Raw genomic sequence first — 22,074 nt, forward strand, 5'->3', positions numbered from 1 at the left:
CCTGCTATGAGGAAAATCTAATTACCTCAACAAAAATATATGTATTTATCAATAAAATATTCCAAATGTCAAGTTATTTGACTGAGATGAAGATAAGCGATAATAAATTACGCATTTTCAGACTATACATTCGTAATATACGTTGTAAATTAAATGTCCAGATCATCTGTACAATTCCTGAATGAAATAGAATATCTTTTAACAACTGTAAATAGTGTATTTGGTATTTCCGTTTGAATCCCAATCTACTCTGCAGAGCATTTGACTGTTCTTCACTTCGACAAATCATAAATAAATAAAAGGTTTGGTATTGTCAATCTTTTCAAATATAGGATGGATCTATCAATCATTCTGTTGAGACGGCTTCGAAAAGCACAATGGAGCCTCCAGCGGCTCTTAAGGAGCCAAAGTGACCCCATCCAATCAGAACCTGATAGGGCCTCCTATAATGCTAATGGTGCATGCTACGATTGTACGGTGACATAACTTGCCTCTTTGAGGATTGACTGGATAACGATAATGTCATCGCCAATAACTATAAATACCCATGTTTTTCTGGACATTTTTGATTCTTATCCAATAATCTCGTTCGAGTGCCATAGTTGTACATCCTATTCTGCCGTAATCAAGTAGAGGACGTAACACTGGCGACAAGATGTACCAATGATAATGCCAGTCACTCTTGAAGAAGTAGAATCTTTACTTGAACGTTAGGAAAAACGGCATGAATAGTTCCAAGTTCGTATCCTGGAAATCTTAACGCAACGAATTAATCTGAATCACAGAGGACTTACTGATGTTTCATGTGACTCACATACCAATTTCATCATAAATTCTATTCATGAATTTCATTACGATGGTTTGGGTAGTATCACATCCGAATCCTGATTCAAAAAATGTGAAAATTTGTCCAAGGTAGGCCAACAGACTTGGTGACACTTTCAAGGTCAGAATACTCCTAGGAAAATTTGGCACGGTTGAACACGAACGTGATTTCATCCTTCCAAATGACTTAAGAGATTCTTCTTCCGATGCAACAATTGACACCCTATCTCAAATCTTTGCTGAACAGTCATCTTTGTTTATTATCCGTTTTATGTGTCTCAAGATAACAAGAGTCGATGATGACGACTGGGTGAAACACGTAGATTTAGCGAACCGAAAATGAGAGCGGTTTAAACTACCAGCAATGACGGAAGATCAGTTTAAATATTTGTGTTTTGTATGATGTCTCCAATCTCCTGAGGACGCTGATATCAGAACCAGGATTTTGAGTAAAAGTGAACAATGCCCGAACTTAACGCCATAAGAAATAACCACAGAATGCCAGAGATTGGTAGACTTGAAACGCGATACTTTCATGGTTGAAAACAATGGCCGGCCACCACACGTCCATACTGTAAGCATGGAGTTATCATTCCGCCAAATCGCCAAACCGTCACTTTGAAGGAGAACTTTTGCAGAGCTTTCGTCGACGTGACTCACTGATGGTTGTCAACTCACGCGTTATGTTTTGTGATCGAATTGTTATTCCAGAATTACTGAGTCACAAGGTTTTCGAGCAATTTCACTCCGAGATCAATGAGATGAAATCATAGGCTCGAAGTTAAGCTTGTTGATTCTCAATGGACAGAAATATCGAAAACAAGTTCCGTAACTGTTCGTTATGTCTGCAAGTTGCTGAAAACCCTTCTAAATGAGAACCACAGCAGCGGCCTTAGCCTACTAGTCCCTGGGAGAGAATCCACGCAGATTTCACTGGTCTAGTACAAGGAAAATGCTTCTAAAAACGTTTTGTTATGATCAGTATTAACTAAGCCTCTCTCCACAGCTATAAACGGGGAATATTCATCAAATGTCTTTTTTATACTAAATCATGTAAGAAAGAATCAAGACATATGGTTTACTGGAAATCAGAATATAGTTTCGATGGTCGGATAAAAATTTGGGTCATACGAAACTGCTAACGGAGAAAGAATTAGCTATTAGCTTCGACTGCTATGGTACAAGAATATAAAAGATAACCACTAGACGAGAGGTACAAATTTGCTTGTAAAGTGAATTTCAACAGACGTTATAGGTCCATAGCTTTAATTATTTCCTACAGAAAACCGATAGCTGATTCAACATGAAACTCGACCTAATAACCTTCACTACTTAGTAAAAACGTGTGAGAGAGGTTGATCGAACTTCTTGACTAGTTTATTATTTCAGTTTTATTGTTCTTCGTACCAAACCTTTTTGCCGAAACTGGTTGAGTTAAGGCATTATTACCTTCAATTTTTCTGAGGTCATACGTATCGTAAACCAACGGATATCAATGAAATTCAGTGAATATAAGAATAATAGTTCAACTACCAAATAAACATCACTCTTCTTCAAATAGCGTGAATACTGATGGTAATTCATAATTTCTTTTCGGTCGAAAAACCGACTAAAATTTTTAATACTTCTAATATATTAAATATTATTGGTCAAATTTGAACTGTTTACTTACCCCACTGGCTACACTTAGATTTGTGCGGCTTTCAGCTTCAGAATCCAAATTTTTTTGGTGTGTTATAGGTATTTTACCAGGTGTCAAATCTGTATATGAGGAGTTGAGTTTTTTCTCCATTAACGATGCAGTGTCACTACCTAAAGATGGACTGTAGCATTCTGATGAACTGAATCCAGGATTCTGCTTATGAAGATTAGCTTCTTTAGACATATTTATTTGATTCAACTGTGGAGTAGATGACTGTAAGAAGAACACGGTTCTTAATTATTGTTAATATGCCAAAGTTCATTATATCATATAAATATAAACATAAAATGCAGAAAAAGTAAAAACTGTTACCGTCTGTCATGAAATAATATTTTTGTCTTTGCTTCTAAGCTGAAACACCTTTATATTCTATTGCTAAGTAATTACTTATATCTAGGAAAATAAGAGTTAGCAGATTGACGTTCACCTGTTCTGGAACTATAAAATCAGTTTAATTAGCAATTGATTTTTGTCACTATTTATGCATGCCTTGATCATCAATTTAATTGGTTTTTTATACTAACATAATGGGTGAAAATGAGTGAATAAATTAATTATAGATTATCTTCGTAACTTAGACTAGGGATTTTTGGAGTAACTGTCGGTCTCAGTCTTAGGTAAAGGAGGAGGGTTGAGCGTTGCGTTAGCAACTTCACTTCGTAAAAAATAACTAAAATACGCCAATCAGAATGAACCAGTTAATTCATTTGAACACCGCTCCGAGAGTTGAAGGATTTCTATATAGAAGAGCTATGATACCTCATGATGAAATCCGATATTCTTGGGAACCCACGAGGTCGATGTTCCTTCTGACGCTCAGAGCGAAAATTCATATAGGAACCTAGCAATGATGTAAGTGAATATTAAAAAGACCAGTTTTATAAGAGGTTGTGGTCTATCCTAGAGAAGTGCCCAGGAAGATATCTAACCATTCTTATACGAGATCTAAACACCAAGGTTGGAATGACTAACACTGGGTGTGAAGACATCATGTAGCGATATGGACTGGGAGAAAGGAATAAGAATAGCGAGAAACTGGCAAATCTATTTGCTTTACACAACATGGTTATATGTGGTGTCATTTTCCGATACAAGTACATACACGAAGCTTTATGGGTCTTACCGGAACAAACTACGGAGAACTAGATTTATCACATCTGTTTCAGTAAGTATTCAGGAGCTTCATGAAAAGCCTAAGAACAGGAAAAGGAGCTGATATCGCTTTAGATAGTCAACCATCGGGGGGTTGAAAATGTAACTACCAAAGCTTTGAACAATTGGACAACAGATACTACAAAACTTTGATGCAGCATCCCTTCGAAACGTTGACAAAATTAGCGGATGTAACATAACTCTCATCAACAAATTTCAAACCTTATTATGTCTAACAGGTGAAGACGAAACCACTATGGGAAGCAACTGGAAAGGGGTCAAAGAAATAAAAACTTTAAAATCCAAGGAGGCGCTCTGACAAGTACTAGCACAAAGAACATATCTCTATCGACAATGAGGATAGGGTTCAAGAAAGAAAAAACGAGAAGACGGCAGTCAACAATAACTGAGCATGAGCAGAGAAAGCCACGTCATGGGCCTAATTTACAGAGGCAAATAAACGGGTAAAATAAAAATCATTAGATCTGACGAGCGGAAATCTGTAAAACATCTGAAAACTACAGAACTAAAGGCTACAAGAAAAGGAAATAGCAATAATCAAGGAGCTTTCAGGAAAATAAAGTGAACCATAGCAACCAGTCAGGAACGAACAATTTAAACTAATCACTGAGGTTCAAGAGCAACGGAGAAGATGGGTAAGATACTTTAAAGAGCTTTTGAATAAACCAGCCCCACTAAAACCAATGGATATGAAAGCAGCACATACAGATCTACCCATTCATCATACCTCACCAAAAATAAATGAAAACAGCATAGCAATCTGGCGAATTAAGGGTGATAAACCAGAAAGCATACCAGCTGAAGTGCCGACTTCAGATACAGAAGTAGTTGCAAAGATATTACACGTTCTCTTTAGAAAGATCAAGGAGAAGGAATGAGTACTAACGAACTGAATAGAAGGATAACTAATCAGCGTACCAAAGAAGGGAGACTTCAGTAATTACGGTAAGTACAAAGGAATCATACTACTATCAGTATGAGGCAGTTTTCAACAGAGTATTAATAAACCGAATGAAGGATTCCGCAGATGTCCAACTTTGATATCAACAATCTGCATTTCGTAAGGACATATAATGTGCCGACCGAATCGCCACACTGTGGATTATTTCGAAACAGCCAATTGAATGGAACTCGCCACTGTAAATAATTTTGCGTATCTGTGTTTGATAAAAAATTCTTTAACCGATTCAATGTATTGGAATTCTACGGATATTTTTTAAAGTTGTGCTGCGTGGAAAACTCATATAAACCTTAAGAGGAACAACCACTATATTGTAGTTGGGATAGGGTCGTTTAGTTGATATCACTTGCGATGAAAATTGTCTTTAAATAGTTATTAACATCATTAGCAGTGTAGTGAACGTGAACATACAAGTGGGGACAATCAAATGTATTTGAACACAAAATTACAGAATCTCTTAGTAAAATCTGAGAACCATACAGTAAATACTTTGTTTACAAAATGTCAATTAATTATCTCAGACTTGATTGTTTCTTCGTCTCCACACAAATCATTCTCTATCCTCGATCTCTTTACTTCGATCTTCTTAACCTTGTGCTGCCAGGCATTTCACTTTCGATTAATGATACATACTACTTATATCTGTCGGCATCAGTAACACACACCACAGAAGGAGTAAGATTAGTGGGGAGATACTTAAGTTTTCTATTACTTGATAAAAAACAAAGCTACATACTGAATAGTGGACGGGATTTCTGGAGCATTCAGTCGGGTTTGATTGGTTACTTTTAACAATAACCAATATTTTAACTGAATATTATTCAGGAAATAAGAAATCAGTTAACAATGACTTATTACGACAAAATAACATGCAAAATCAGATCGACATATCTAAATGATTTCATACGTCTACAAAAGTATTCAATAAAAATAACACACATACGTGATGTCTATCAACCGTTGGATCAGTTTCATCGTCAATCCATGAATGAGTTCTTTGTGGAACATAACCACTATCAACCAGTGACTGGGAATTCTTCAAGTTTGAATGTTATAATACAAAAAGAGTGTATGGTCAGTTAGTCAAGTTACACTCATGTAATTATATTGGGAGTGATATGAGCAACAACTGCCAATCTAACCAGCTAAACATGAGTTACTAAAAGGAGAGTGTAATTTAATATCTAAATTAACTGAAAATATTTTTACCAGAATTTTTGAATCCACCCTTATTGTTTCGTTTTTACTATCATACTACTTAAATGTTTCACTTCTCTCTAAACTTTTAAATAATGTATTTATTTGTCTTCGATTATTTTTAGTAGTAGATTTTGCGCTATTTTGTGATGACTATCAAACTTGAACTACGCAAAAGTTATGAGGACAATTAAGATCGTATAGCGAATCTATCTAAAGACACTTAAGAATCGGAAGATGCATATGTTAACTTTTAAAAAAAAACGTAAATCCATCAACATGGTTTCTTATATCATTTGAAAAAGTGACTTATTGTGACAGCTAAATTTGAGTTCAGATGCAAAACATGTGTTTATGGAATACCATGCCATAGAAATTCACAAAATATTCTCTACAATTTAATCAAGAAAAAAAATCCTATACGATTATTCCATATTTTAAAGTTCAATATTCTTTTTTTAACCTAACAAATATATTCTATAAATTCTACCCAATATATTCTTTAATGATCCCCAACAAAATATCCAGTTTTATGATCGGAGCTGATGAACAGTAATTCTGAGGAATATCCTCAATAAAGATTGTTTGAATCCATTCAAAATTTAGTCGTTCTAAAGAACCACTAAACATTTACATCTAACGTGCATTCTGGGTACAGCTTCTAGTTTTACCGAATTTTCATTGTAAATTCTCATTGGAACCTGCTTATTTTAGGAATAGTTACTAAAGGAATACAAAATTCAAGATCACCAAAAGGTCACGTAAGTTCAACAGTACAGTTTGCTCAATAAAAGGTTATTTGATAAATTCCTCAATCTATTGTTAGTAGCCTTAAAAAGCGATTTCCAACACACAAGGAAGACTTTCTACCAAAGCTCCTTATATTTACTCATATTCCAATGCTATCCATACACTTTTGTTTTGAAGTGTAAACTTGATTTGAATGGGGTTTATTTACCTACGAATTCGTTCAACTCTTATAATCAATCGTTTGTATGACAAAGAGAGGTTTAAAGTTCTTAAAGGAACTAACCAATAAGATAACTCTTTTTATTATTAACTTATCACTGTGACCTTAAACGCAAAAATAAGTACAATAAGTAACGACATATATATAATTTAGAAAGTCTATCAATAACCTTAAGAAAATTATGACTTATTACTGTGTTATTAATTTAATTCGCTGATATAAAAGAATTATAACTATAGACCTATCTAGAACAAGTGACTAAACTTACATGAAGAGATTTCGATTGTTTGTCTAATGAATGAAAATAAAACACGATAAATAAACAATGTTATCAAAATTAATCCCAAAATTTCATTTATTCTAATTCCAGCATGAACGAAATAATAAAAATAAGCTTAAATTTTTAGTGTAAAACGCTAATCCATCCACCAAAAATATTTAAATTATCTAATATTGAATAGATTAAAAACAACAATTTGAGTTAAATAACATGAATTCGTCTTAGTTCTTTGCGCTCTCATCAGTCGTTAACAACCTGTAATATTTAAACAGGGACCTTAATCACTAATTGGGTTGAAATTACTTACAGAAATGGGTTTAGTTGAAAGACATTTTGAACATACATCAGTGCAACACATCAAGGATGGCGACAAAGTTAAGATACTAAATAAAACATTGCTAATGTATATCTCATGTGAAAAAAAAAATTTAATAGCAAAAGACCAAAGAGTTAGAAACGAGTGATTTTTTGGTGAATAGACGCTAACAATAAGTAAGCATAAAATAAGTAAAACTCATTTAGTTGAAATAAGATTACTAATCTAAAAGGTAGTCGAAATAAAAATGCATGACACAGTAATCAAGTTGAAGGAAGAAGTGAACAAGATTTTGTGATGTGATAAAAAAGTGTTTGCGTCAACAAGGCAAAGATTACCAACTACCTCCTTTTTAACACATAAATCAAGTTCCTGACGCCTGATAACTATAGCTTCAGCAAACTTCGAAAGATTGTAGCTTGGTTATTTGTTAATCACCTTGGCAGATTTTAAGGCATTGACCTGATGAACTGTGTCCAAGAGAAGTTTAGTAGTTGTTCTGTTCAAAGTAATTATTCCTCTTGTTCGAAGATGTTTTGAAAAATACTCAAAAAATCTAAGATATGACCTCCTTCACGTTTAGTGATTGTGGCTACTTTTGGAAATACGCGTAAATTCCCAGATATAGTTGTCAGTAACGTGAAAGGGTTGGCTGTCGACTTTTGACAGAATTATTGAAGATGTTTTATACAGGATTAATAATTCGACTGCACGGTGGATTCCAATTAATACGTTGTTAAGCCTCCTGTTCGTTTCCTCAGTGAAGCCATCACCTTTGAATTAAAGATGGACAAATATTGATTTTTTTACTGACTCTAGCAACATTTGACTTGTTATCTTTAGCTACTTTACATTTAACATAGAATTCCTGGGCGTAGCAGCAATCTCTTAAGTAGTTTGACAGTTCATCAAATGTTAATCCAGTTGATCAGTATTACCTATCCTTACCTGTCAGTAGTTATTTTCAGGATATGAAACTTAAAAGAAGACTGTAGTTACTACATCCATGTCTTTACATTGATTAGTGTGTAAATGTAAGATGTCAGTGTGAAATAGTCAAAATAACCGAATCCATTACTTGTAACCTGCAAACAAATAACAAACATCTTAGTTTCTGTGAGATCGGTTAAAGATATTTCACGTACTATGAGCAAATTAGGTAAATCCACAAATTACTGAGTGAATTAATTGAGTCCACTAGTTTGTCATTACATTCCAACTCAGTTATTAACATTACTTTAAGATTAGAGTATAATGGTATCACAACACCACATTTCAAGTAAAATAACACATAAAGGTGTAAAAAGCACAACATGATATGTTTTACTAGCGCGTATGTGTATTCCGTATTATTCACAAATACTAACCTATGACTGGATAAATAACAGCAAAAATAACCTATCTAACTTTATTATTAATACAGAACCAAATCAAACTCAGATATCGTTGGGCAGACAAAATGACGTGTAAAAAGTATAAATTCGACGCTAACCTGGTTTCGAACTAGACTGACGTTTTTCCTCTGTTGTGGTAGCTAAAATTAAACAGAAAGTAAATTTCGGTAAAATCTACATATTTGAATGATATAGAACACATAGGAATGATGATCAACATCTCAGGCAACACCCAACATCGAATAACTAACTGGATATTAGTGATATACTAAAACAAAGTCAAACATGTAGAAGGCTTTTAAGGCACCAAACACCACAAGCATTTAAAATTATGTCCTACATCCAACATGTTGATCCTGATGATTGACTTCAAGTTGCTCATCCACAGCATCTTCTGTAGCGTTGTTCTTCGAACAGTTGTCAAAAATTGAATAATCTCTATCACGATTGAGAAATTGGTTATCTTCAGATACTTTATTTGGCTCTTCATTAACTTCATCTTTAGGGTAAAATAGAGTCATAGATCTCGACTTATCATTTTTCCCAAAGTTATTTGTTTCGTTTGTATTCCCGAAAGAAAAAGTACCGGATAATCTACGATGCTGTTGAACTGGAGAGCAAGATAAATCATAACTGTATGTTTCATTTAAATAAAAGTGGAAAAAATTCATTCATTTTCTCACATTTCACTCTCTATGAACTTTGAAAAAAGTTTGAATCTGTTTCATGGTTCGTAATCTCGCTATATGTCCTATCATTCTTTTCATGGTAGTTCACCCTTGTATTACTGTCATCGTTACCATCTCAACTCAAAAAATCATTATATGAAACTGATAACAAGTGAAATTTAAACTATATATATATATATATATATATATATATATATATATATATATATATATATAATGCCTAGATGTTGCCCGAAGAGACTGATCAGTTGCAGTCCTTAATAACAGTAACGGGAAGATTTAAACCCTAAAGAAAAAATTTCTGTTGTACAAGTTAATGGCTATCTGAACTCAGTAATTCAGTAGATAACATATTGAGTGATTGAAGCGAAAAATCCTGGGTTAGAGTTTCAATATGAACACTAACGCTGGGATGCAAGTATACTCAACTAATGAATCCAAAATTGGACGAAATGCGCCTTTTGGATCCCACTCCTAGCCATTATTCAACTTGACTTCATTTATCACCGATTTAATTTTAAAAGAACCTAAGTGGACGGCTTATAAAAGATTATCTACCGAATACCTACTAATCATCTAGTTCTTATGTTGCTCTAGGTAATCCTTAGAGTCTCATGCCGATGTCTGATCACTAAGTCTAGCTGTTCGATTGTAACTTCATCAATAGAATTCATTTGTATACAAGGGCTAAACAACATGACACTGGTTAATACTCACCGACACATTAGTGGAATGGTTTTGAAATTCGGGCCTTAACTGTCCACAACAATCATTCCTTTGAAATCCAATTCCTGGGTAATATTTTTTTCAAAAACCTGGATTGTAAATGCCATTTACAGATTTCATAAAAACCACTTTTAGTAATTACAGTTATCATCAGTGATCAAATAAAAAGGCGATATTTTGATTTCAGTTTCAAGTTAACTATATGATCAGTGCCGAAATAGCCAGACAGTATTGAAAATTTGTGGTTTGAATCGATCAAACACTTAAAAATTTCACAACAATAGAAAATTATTCTGGTAGGTCGCATAATACTAGATGGCTTATAGTTACAAAATGAACAAACAATCGATTCTAGAAAACACTAAGTAATTTGTATTATCAATGTACTTTTCAATATATATGCAACTATTATTGATATGATTTCTGTTCGACAATACGGAGAAATGAAAAATACCCTATAAAAGAAATTTAATACTCTCAAACTGAAATTTTCAGATTTGTAGTAATTTAAATGTGATGCTCCGTTTGATGAACAAAAAATAGTGGGTCAACATAGCTTATGGGGCCTGGAAATCTATCTTATCTGCTTTTTTTCATGTGAAATGATGACAAATATTCGTAGCTCATGAGGAGGATTTCGGAGGTATTTAGTTCTCTGAGATCGATGGTTTAGTTTTGGAGCTTTCGTTGTCTTTCTAGAACACACAATTAGTACATGATTCAGAAAGTGACCTATTAGGATTTTTATAAACTTCACTAACAAATTGTATTGGTGATCTGGAATATGATTAGGTGTTGACTAGAAATGCGTTGTAGCAGCAAGTATTTAGCTGATAGGACACAACACCTAAATCTTTGCATCCACTAGTCATTTTCTGAAATGGGCAACCACATGCTATTACTCGTGAAGCTAGAAATTAGTCTCAGATATGTTTCAAGTAAAACTTCGATGAGAGTCTTACTTTATTAATTAAATCGATTCATTTATTCTTCTTATTCCTTATTTGCTTTTTCACCAACTTTTGTTCATACTTAACTCATAATTGACGAACGAAAGTTGTCATTTTATATAATTAAATCCTAATGGTAATCTTCCTCAGTGTTTCAATTAATTTCTATGATCAAATGAAGTAATAAGCAGACCATTTCTCTTTCGTCTATCACATATTTGATCCAATTAAGATAAATACCATATTTATGAATCACATAGGAGTAGTTAAATATACCCGATTCTTTTTCTAGAGGTTTTTGATGTGACTCATCGAACAACTGTCATTCCGCAAAATATCATTATTATTTTTTGTTATTATTAATAATTATCATTCATAATTACTTACGTAAATAATATAATTCTGTACTCAAATAACATAAATCTTAATTAATTTTTGCTATTTTATTCCCTAACTCATTTGACAGAGGATATTGATTATGATTGTTGTATACCTACTTAGATCTTAATTGAGCATAGCTTATTTTAATGATTAATCATAACACTAGATGCATATTCTAAAGGATTTACTTGTGCGTGAGACTGATTGTTTATTTGTACATATGCTATTAACTCGATACGTGCCAATACATATGATGGCTTTATAAATTATAATACATTTATTTTATGTTGTTCTGAATGAAAGAATGAGTGTGTTTACAAGCTGATAACTGTAACTATCAGTGTATAGACTGACATCATTTTGAAACAATAATGAGTAGTCAACATTGTTTAGAAGGCCAAATGAACAGGACATAGCAATTCCAGGTGAAAATTTGGCTTAATAATTTCTCAGAACTAATGTGAAGATATTTTTCGTTTTGAACTTTTCTCAGTCGAAAAAGAATACAGAAATGATGCGATTCATGTCTTGTTGTGGAATCGTACATCTTATTAGGAGGAATTCAATTTCACAATGGTAATTACTCGTCATAATAAATCTGGTTGTAAAGAATCGAAGCCGTAAACCTGAGACAAATAAGCTTTTGCTTCTTTTTAATTTATAATAATTATGTAAATGATGTCAGCTCCTGGTGGAACACATGTCTAAACTAACCAGATTACTGTAGTAAAAAAATACGACTAATTATCCATCTTCGGGTTTCGAAATTACTGATTGACCTTATAAAATCACTAGAAACCAGGATGAACTGAACAACAGTTTTGTTATACAACAGGTCTGCTCGTTATTGAGTGTCCATGACCTCACTGAAGATTAAATCTAAGACCTTCAAGCTTGTCAGAGAGTGCTTAACCTTAAGACCACTGAGTTAACATTAAATGGGTTCTAATTCTAACTTTAGTCAATTCTCTGTTGAGGAGTTTCATACTAAGACCAAACAGCTTCTCAGTGCTTCCTGGTTTGTAGTAGCTGTCGGAATAAGGTCAGTGCGTGATGCAGAACTACAAAGTTCGGGGATCTTCACGATTCCCTAAACTAAGAAGTTTACACCTTTTAGTCGGATGGTTTTTTCAGTTTATAGTATGAATTCATGAAATTCTATCTCGATCAGTTCAGAAAATAGAATTATTTCTGTCCAACAATCATGTATGTAGAATCAGGCAACTCTGTATTGTCGAGTTACCTGGAAAATTAATGAATCCTTCATCTTTTTTAATTTTCAGTGGTTTATTAACATGAATAATTTTTACGTCCTAGTACTAAATGTATCTAATCTAAAAACAGATCCAAGCTTGTTTTCGTTTTGCAGAGAATTAGAATACTAGGGTTAATTTTGGTGCAGGTTATTAACAGATGGACATTAGAACATTCTGTTATGTACGAGGATTCCTTACTACTAATAATCAATAAAGCCTAGAGAGGATCAACAATTAAAGTAATGACTTAACCAACAAAGTATCCATTTCTCTTGATCAAAAATAAAAGGTAAACTGGGTTATACTAGAAATAAGCTAAACATATTACCATGAAATTAGACAATATAGGATCTCATCTCAAATAAGTTTGTCGGTTAGAAAAAGCTTTCCAGTACTAATCAGTTTTGGTTTGTTGTTTAAGTTTTATTTAAATATGTGAAAAATATTACTTTCAAATAAACCAGATTTCTCTATTATTTTCATTTCGATACAAAAAATAAGTGGAACATTATTTTACTGAAAGATTATTCCATCCCAAACAGAATACTTTCTCTTGGGATAGCACTTTTATATTTCTATTGTTTCTTTCAGACAACTTTGAAGAAATAAAAATCACACTAATTTTTTCCAGATTATCATGTGCTGTTTTTACCAAATCATCAATCATCATTTTGAACTGAAACTGAAAATTCATTTGTTTTTATTTAGACAAACGCCAAATATTTTTTCGGCTTACACAAAGAACCATAAATAGTAGTAAAATAAAAATGTAAAATTAATTTTTAAAAAAAGCTTAATTGGCAGTCATGGAATTCTTTTAAACCTTTGAAACTTTATTATTGAAAGCTAGTAGTATAAAAATTTAAGCATTCGAATAGAAAAATGAGTTATAAATTTTATGTGGTAACAGACAGACAGAGAAAGAGAGAGGGAACACCACAGCTCTTGGGCGCCGTTCATTTTTCACTTAGAGACAGTTATCATTCTTTAAATATAAACTCAATACTACATGCATGAGAAATGACACGAAAAATCGTAAAACTTCAATGTGCAATCGTGAATTCTGATATATATGAATAAGCGTTTAGGACCAAAAATATCGTTGAAGTCTAACTAAATAATAGTGTTTATTGTAATTATTTCTACAGGTCACTAAACCTATGCAACTCCCTTTTATGTTAACGAAAAAAGAGTACTAATATTTGACGTACTGACTCACATGATGTGACAGTGCAAATCTAGAAAAGCTCTAGAGCAAGAGGATTTTAAAGTTTTGAGGCTGCTAGCATTGATCATTCTCATTTTAAAAACAGATGAGGTGTTCTGGTATTTTAAGAATACTACTAAATCCATTTTGTTCAGCTTCTACAAAATTAGTCATAGTTTTAGAAACTGATCTTTCTGTGTAGAAAAAAGTCCTGCCTCTGAACATACAAATAAGTCACTTAGCACAACGAATTGCAGGAAGTTAGTTTAGTGCAACTGAATGAACATCTTTTTTTAAATTTAGATCTTTCCCATGACCCTAATAATTAGTTTATGCAAGTATTTCACTATATCTGTCTATGAATGTTGTAAGTTAATTTTAAAATAGGATCTATACACGATAAATAAAGGTTGATAAATATAGACGTACTGTGTAAAATTTTTGATGTTTCTTGGCTGATAGATTTCAGCAGTTTATTGCAGGCTTCCGAACTACAAATGAATGGCAGCCTTAGCAATCCTAAAATACAACCGCTGAAATAATCATTTCTGATTTTTGAGTCTAAACATTCAGGCTATTTGACACTGTAATACAAAAAGATGTTTTCTATGCTAACTAGTCACTTATTTAGTCACATGTTCTACCTTACAACTAACGATACAGAAACATTAACACTCCATCTAAGTTCTCATCTTCTCTGGTTAATAGATTTTTCAACTGAGAATTGCGAAGACTAACTTCTAGAAGATGTTACTATATAATGTCGTAGTTCTAAAATTACCATCTAACAACAGATAATACAAACCCATTATTAATTATTTTATCAGACATCAACCCGATTCATATAAAATACCAAAATAATTTAAGATAGCGAACTTACTGTGAGTACAGTTTAAATTATTTCTAAAAGTTTGAATTCCCTAGCTTACTTTCAGAGAGGGAAATACATGACCACTTATAACCCAAGCAAGAACTATAAAAAAGTGATTTCCTTTAGATTCTCTGTCAACCATCATCATGGAAATAAACATGTAATAATCCGTTTGAAAACTCACTCAATTCTTGCACATTTGCTCCTCGACTACGAGGTGTGTTAGATCTCGCTTCACCTAAAAGAAGGTTAATTAGAATTCAAGCACCTGATATTGTGGCGAAACAAATATTAAAACCTTTAAAACTTACTAGGAAATAGTTTTGTAAAAACAGTTAGATAAGTAGAATCTTATTAAAGAGCTTAACAGTAAATTCTCCTGTACAGTAACTTGTGACAAACATATAGTGCTAGTTTATCGTATGTATGAACGTAATATCAGAAACATTTTAGGTATCTACATAACCGTTTTTGCATTTCGTATTTAGGATTTAGAATTTTGTAGCTTGAATATATTGTGTTACAAAATATGGGGCTTGAGACCTAGATTTTGCTAAGCATACAACTTCTATCTTGGCGATATTCGACCATATGTGTTGTAGCATTGTTCGAAGTAGATTACATTAGCATCAATACTGACTGCATACGATAAAATGGATAACTATATGCTTATAGTAACCAGGCTTATCTGATTTTCGCCATATAGGTTTTAATAAACGCCTCCTTCCAGTAGCAGATTTCTAGGAACACATCAAAATATCTTATTTTTGTAGACAGTAGAATAGATTTGTATCTAGTGCCAAAATAACTTGCTTATATGCAAAATATGAAATCTACAAGTAAACATGATTAGAACTCATTTAAAATTTAAACATTTGGAAGACTCCGATTTCACAGGCCAATCAAAGTGTGACAAAACTAAGATTAGGCTGTCAGGCTTATTTCTTGTTCATCCTATCATAGTTTGTATAATATTCACAAGACTTGGAGAATAAACTACTTTATCATGTGAATATTAAAAATGTTGAGATTTCTAGCTGAGATGCGCATAAATTGTGTTTTACGTTCATAAATTACAATGGAAAATCAGATTTTATCGTAAGTAAATCATTTATTCATTTGAATAGGCTAATAGCTTGATGTTGACTGGCCAACATCCATATGAAGTGGGTTTATTCTTTTTAGAAAACTCGCAGTCTACAGTATTTGTTATGCGATTGCGGTACTGAATTGATTATAGTCAACGTTTAATAACGTCAAATGTTAAAATAATTAACGCAAAGTGCTTGTTATCAGATGGAGACATTTGGACAATATATCCGTTTTACAAACAGTATTAGGATACAAAGAGTAAATGCTTAATTTAGAAATCAGAAATTTAAATAAAAATAACTTTTATCTCATATGGTAAACTTTAAAATGTTTGCGCTTACGTTGAATTCGTTGGATAGATGAACGTAGAGCTTCTGGACCACTAACACCTCGTACACGACCAGATGCTCGAGCTTGTTTCAGTTGTTCCGTGAACCATACTCCAAGTTTACATTTGTGCAGACTGTAAACAAAACGTTGAAAGTAATTATGTTTGATCTTGTTGAGTTGTAAATTCTCAAGCTTTTACAATATTTATCAGAGCTGATTGCAAAAGTAGTTTTATTTTTGGTAACCTGGACTGATGTAATATTATTACTGTTAAATAAACAAACTACAGTAGTTAACATTATTCTCCAGTGTTTTACGCAAATCCAGGAATATTTGTACAACAATATCATATTAATCGTCTTTAACTTAAAGGGGAAGCCATTTTAAACTCCTGGAGTTCTAGTGAGACGTGACCAGTGGAGTCCAATCCAAGTCGGGCGTGAGACAGTTATCCACCTCAAACAATGGGTGAAGGACTGTTCATGATCATGGATCGATTAGAGTTAGTTATTAATACCATTGGACTCCGGCCCAGTGGTCTACAGGTTAAGCGTTCGCGCGCAAGACAGAAGGTCCTGAGTGGGAATCCCGCGTGCATGACCGTGGATGCGCACTGCTGGGGAGTCCCACATTAGGACAAAACGGTCATCTAGTGCTTCCAGGTTTCTAATGGTGGTCTAGCTAGGATTGACTCGTGATTTCAACTGTGGAAAATAGGGTTCCGAAGAATTTTACTCATAAATTCTATTAGCAGAAAGAAAATATTTTAAATTTCATAAACAGTAGTACAATAGACTATTATTACAGAAAAACACCTTGACAGTAACGCACTTGGTAAACGCTGTTAAAACGATACAGCAGGACACTATTGGGACACTTTGTAACGAAAATGCAAAAAGGGATAAAGACATCAGAGACGAAGGAATACCTCTGAGAAATATTTTAGTGAAGCCGAACAGTTAGCATGTTCGAAACAAGCGTGAATAATGCCTGCGTTCGGAAAAAACATTAAAAACTGAAACAAGTTGTATTAGTTACTCGAAAATCTAATTTTTTGTTTTCTACCTTTCGTGAGTTTCTACTTATCTTTCATTAATGGCGACAACTACGCCATCCCCCATATAAAACAAAAATGGTGTTGAATGGAGTGTTTATATGACTGAGAGTTCTTAATTCCGAGTACGCATGTGAACATATGGGCGATAATCCCTCAGTCATGACTAAGTCAGTAATTATTACTATAGTTATTGAAAAGAATTCATTGTTATTGTTAACTAACCATTCTACATAAAATAATATTATAGTTTCGTTTGGGAAAATAAATAGGGGTAAACACCTGTTGGTTTAATCCATATTAGAATATCAACTTCAACTAATCCACAAAATTGGGCGACACATCCACCATCGTCTTCAGTGAGTTACTATCTCACAACAGACCTAGTTGAACTCCACTGGTCACTACTTCTCACTAGAACTCCAGGAAATACCTCTTGAAGCCAGTCACTAGTGAGCATATGTTGATTAATATCAGATGGGTTTTGTGGATATTATAGTAATTTCGATGGTTAAGATCATGAGTGAATCGAAGCTAGACCACCATGGAAAATTTGGCTCATGATCTCAACCATTAAAATTACTATAATATCCATAAAACCCCTTCTGACACTAATCAACATATGCTCACTAGTGACTGGCTTCGAGAGGTATTTCCTGGAGTTTATAGTGAGAAGCGGTGACCAGTGGAGTTCAACCAGGTCTGTTGTGAGATAGTAACTTACTGAAGACAATGGTGGATTAGTTGAAGTTAGACATTAACACCATTGGATCCCGGCCCAGTGATCTAGTGGTTCGCGCGCGAAACCAGTAGGTCCTGGGTTCGAATCTCGCAGGGAGCGAGTTCGTGGATGCGCACTGCTGAGGAGTCCCACAATAGGACGAAATGGCCGTCCAGTGCTTCCAGGTTTTCCATAGTGGTCTAGCTTCAACTGACTCATGATCTTAACCATTGAAATTACTATAATATCCACAAAACCCATCTATATTAGAATAGTCAAAAACATACGGAATAAATTCATATAATAATATTAACAATATAATTTTGTGGCGTTCTAATTTTCATAATAATTTTGAATACAAAACCCCAAAATTATTCAAATATGATCATATTTTTCAGTACTAAACTTTCATTTTGTTCAATATAAACCAAACATTATACATCAGTTAGATTTCACAAGTACATACATTTTAGGGAATACGTTAACAATCAAAAGGAGTACTAGACTACTATTCTGTCTTTGCTTGAGATTTTTTAAGTGAACATCCATGCTTTCAACATGGATTAAATCCGGGAAGCCGAAACATATAAACTATTTAAGTACTCTAGTGATTTAGAATTCCAAATTCAGTCGATCTGCATTTAATAACACCAGTGATTCCTATCACAGTTAATATCTAATTAGCTTCACTGATCGTGGTTTCGCTCTGCAACTTTTGATATACTCATCTTTAGGCCAGCGACTGGTGGGTGTATAACGAATAATCTGAATATAGGATTATTTGATTTAAATTGATTTAACAAATAGTGCTGTATAGTTACCAATATTAGCAATTCATTTGAATGTAGTTATATGCCTCAACAGACCACAAAAAGTGAAAGATTTCATTTATTATGATAGTGACTGGGAACTTAGATTTGGCATTACATTTAGTGTATATTAATCACCGGACTACGATACTTGGATCAATGTAATGCTAAGTGAAAGAGATTCATGATCAAACTGAAAAGTTACCTAGAAAGAAAATAAATCATAATGATCATATTTAAGTGACAGATAATGATTGGAAACCAAAAAAACATTAGAACAAACGAGAAAACCAATGTTCTCTTTTTATCTGATGTTTGGGGGTGGGGGTAATAGTTCAATATAATTCCATTGAATTTTTGGTTTCAGTTTAACTAATCTTATGATCATGGATCCAGTCACATGGAAGAGTCTTTTGGTTCATTTTTCGTTATTTTTAATCTCTATTAGGGCCGTTTCTTGTTTGAAGAGGTTAAATTTTATTCAAAACTTGAAATTCAAACCATTCTTTAATATCTTTAGAGAAGGAGACCAGATAGTATCATTTTTATCAATAAACAGTGTTAATGTCGGGACCGAATTCAAGAAACCGATCTCGGTTACTCAATGGCGTCGACTCACTACAAGTTTTGACTTAACATTTTGTGTTGAGATCAGATGGTTGGAAGCAAGAAGCTGTAAATCAAACATTTAGGTCTTAATCTAGCTTAAACTTATCAGGACGGTATATATGCAATCATGAATCTCACAAAGAACATCCCCTATGTAGAGACACTTTAGCTGGCACCTGTTAAGGTTTAATTGCGAAGCTTTTGTTTTCTTGGCAATATCATTAAAGCCTTATTAAGGTAAAGAAAACGCTATATTTCGTGATGCTTCATATCTGAGAATAATTATTTTAACAGATGCTTTCTAAATACCCATAAAATTTCATTCATTCTTACAGTTCAGAACAAACTGTATGTATTACCGTGCAACCCAGGAGTTATTTCTTTCTGTCCACTGAAACGATGTCAATTTTGATTGCTCACTAATTAGATCAGCGAAACACGAGTAAAGCATACCTTGCATGTACTAATTGAGTTTGTCTTACAAAACTTAGAAGTACCTTTAATAGTATAATTTATTAAACAATTATACCAATGTCCTGGTAACAAAACGAGACGAAGATGAGTTTGACAAAATGGAAAAACGAAGTGTCTTTCCTTTTTCATGTCTTTTGTGAGGTTAAAACGTGATTGCAGATTCATGGTAGTTGTTATTCTAGTTTAGTTCATAATTACACTTGTTTCAATAAGCATGAATTCACCTGGTTTATCGAGTTTTACAATTTAAAGATCATTATGAACTGGCATTAGCTAGAGGATTATTGTTTTAAAACTATCTTTTATTAAGATAAATTCTAGTAAACTATTCATCCGAAAAAAAACGTTTACATAATATTTTAGTGTTTTTCATAACTTAGTAATGCTTTCAATTCAAAATGCTTTAATGAATCTCCGTATCCATAAAAGCAGTCTACTAAAGTCAACTTATTTCTTGGAATTTCAAGGCCAAGTGACTTAATTAAGTTGACAGTACGGATGAAAATCAACGTAAACTGCATAAAAATATTAAAGTAATTGACTTGCTGAGTATATTTCATGTGACTAAGGCCTACTAGAAAATACTATCATTTGTTTTACCTTGAATTCCTTACTGGAATTTTTAAAAACACCCTTTTGTAAATGTAGAACCTATCATTTATTGTAGTCTGCATGACATATTTCTTTTTTTTCAATGATTTCATAAATTCCATTTCATCAGAATAGTCAAGAATGGTTTTTCAAACTTTTCTGTTGCATCAAGAGATCCCCAGAGAAGCTGAACTGAAACTGACACCCAAACTGATATTGAAAGTACTGGTGTGGTGTGCACTACTTATGCAGGGAGATATGAGTAGTATGTAGCAGGAATTGGAAGTAGATTGCTTAGCCGCAGAAGAGTGAAATAAAGAGAAGAAGGGAAACGAAGAGTAATCAAAATAACGACATGATCGGAATAATGATGATGCATGTAAAGGACAACTGAAGGAAGATATCTGAATGGTATATTCAATGTACGGTTTTCATAGTTTATAAAGATACTGTTTAACAGTGCTTAAATAAAAAGTTGTTTTCACCCACCAAGTTTTCGTTCACTACACTGGCTTTAACATATGGAATTTCGGAAGACATTCAAATAACCGATGAATATTGTAACGTCCAAAGACTTGGTAAGCTTCGACATAATCTTAAACAAAAATTAAAGTTATGACAGAAACTTTAGAGATATTTCCATCAGTAACTGAAAATTAAGGCTGGTTTTGTTTTCAAGTGGAACTTCATCAACCATATTCAACAAGCTATAAGGTTAACTAAGTAGGTTGTACCTGGTTCACTATGCAAGTGTATATACTTGAAGGCAAGTATGCAGATACTGTAGATTTATAAAAAATCTTGTGACAATTTATGGACAAGAATATGAACAGTCGCATTCCAGCTGACACATTACGACGGTAATAGACTGTCTCTATTAATATTATAGTCTTTTCAAACTGTCCTACATCGAAAAGTTACGAATATCGAAAGAGTCTGATCATAGTTTGGATCACAAGATAATGCAACCTAGATACCTACCGGAAATCTGGAAACAGTAAATCATCGGTGTTTACTGAGCTAAAACATTTCGAATCCGCATAGAAATAAAAACATCCAGGGACAAGTATTTTCAAAACAAATCAAATACCAATTATCAACAATTTTAAACTCAATCACCATACTAGTATATCTATAAGCAATCAGATCAACAAGACAGCATTTGATATCATGACATTTGCAACTAAAGATGAAGAGAATCACACGGTTTATAAGGGCCGATTTAAAAATTGATTTATTGCCAAGTGGTGACTAATGTTCTGTTTGTCTACTCATGTAGTACTGAACTAATTTTATCCAACAACTTGTAATGTAGTCACGAGTCTATCTTACTAGAAATAGGCTGTACTATACTTTGATGATAGGTGATGGAGGAAATCGACGGGAAACCCTAAAACTAGGTCTCATGACATCTGGAAATCATCAACAGAGTGCATCTTTAGTCTCAAAGGAGCTGAGGCTCTTAGCGGGATTCTAAAGTATTCGATCAGAACTAA

The 22,074-nt window shown here is 33.3% G+C and overlaps 1 protein-coding gene across 4 annotated transcripts in view; it reads right to left on the bottom strand.

Moving 5' to 3' along the window:
• SYTL4_1 (Synaptotagmin-like protein 4) overlaps positions 1-22,074 on the bottom strand; it is a 57,419-nt gene that overhangs the window by 14,591 nt on the left and 20,754 nt on the right. For 2 of the 4 annotated variants that reach the window (XM_051210726.1, XM_051210727.1), the window contains exons 3-9: positions 16,332-16,453; positions 15,083-15,136; positions 9,159-9,428; positions 8,917-8,958; positions 7,097-7,119; positions 5,605-5,697; positions 2,498-2,740 (exon numbers count right to left, since the gene is read on the bottom strand). In XM_051210726.1, the coding sequence (XP_051070741.1) occupies positions 2,498-2,740; positions 5,605-5,697; positions 7,097-7,119; positions 8,917-8,958; positions 9,159-9,428; positions 15,083-15,136; positions 16,332-16,453 (847 nt within the window). Of the gene's footprint in view, positions 1-2,497; positions 2,741-5,604; positions 5,698-7,096; positions 7,120-8,916; positions 8,959-9,158; positions 9,429-10,224; positions 10,323-15,082; positions 15,137-16,331; positions 16,454-22,074 lie in introns of all 4 variants that reach the window. The other 2 variants (XM_051210725.1, XM_012942157.2) reach the window with 2 other exon arrangements.

The sequence above is a fragment of the Schistosoma haematobium genome, chromosome ZW, assembly GCF_000699445.3.
Source record: "Schistosoma haematobium chromosome ZW, whole genome shotgun sequence".
In the NCBI taxonomy this organism is placed as follows: domain Eukaryota; kingdom Metazoa; phylum Platyhelminthes; class Trematoda; order Strigeidida; family Schistosomatidae; genus Schistosoma; species Schistosoma haematobium.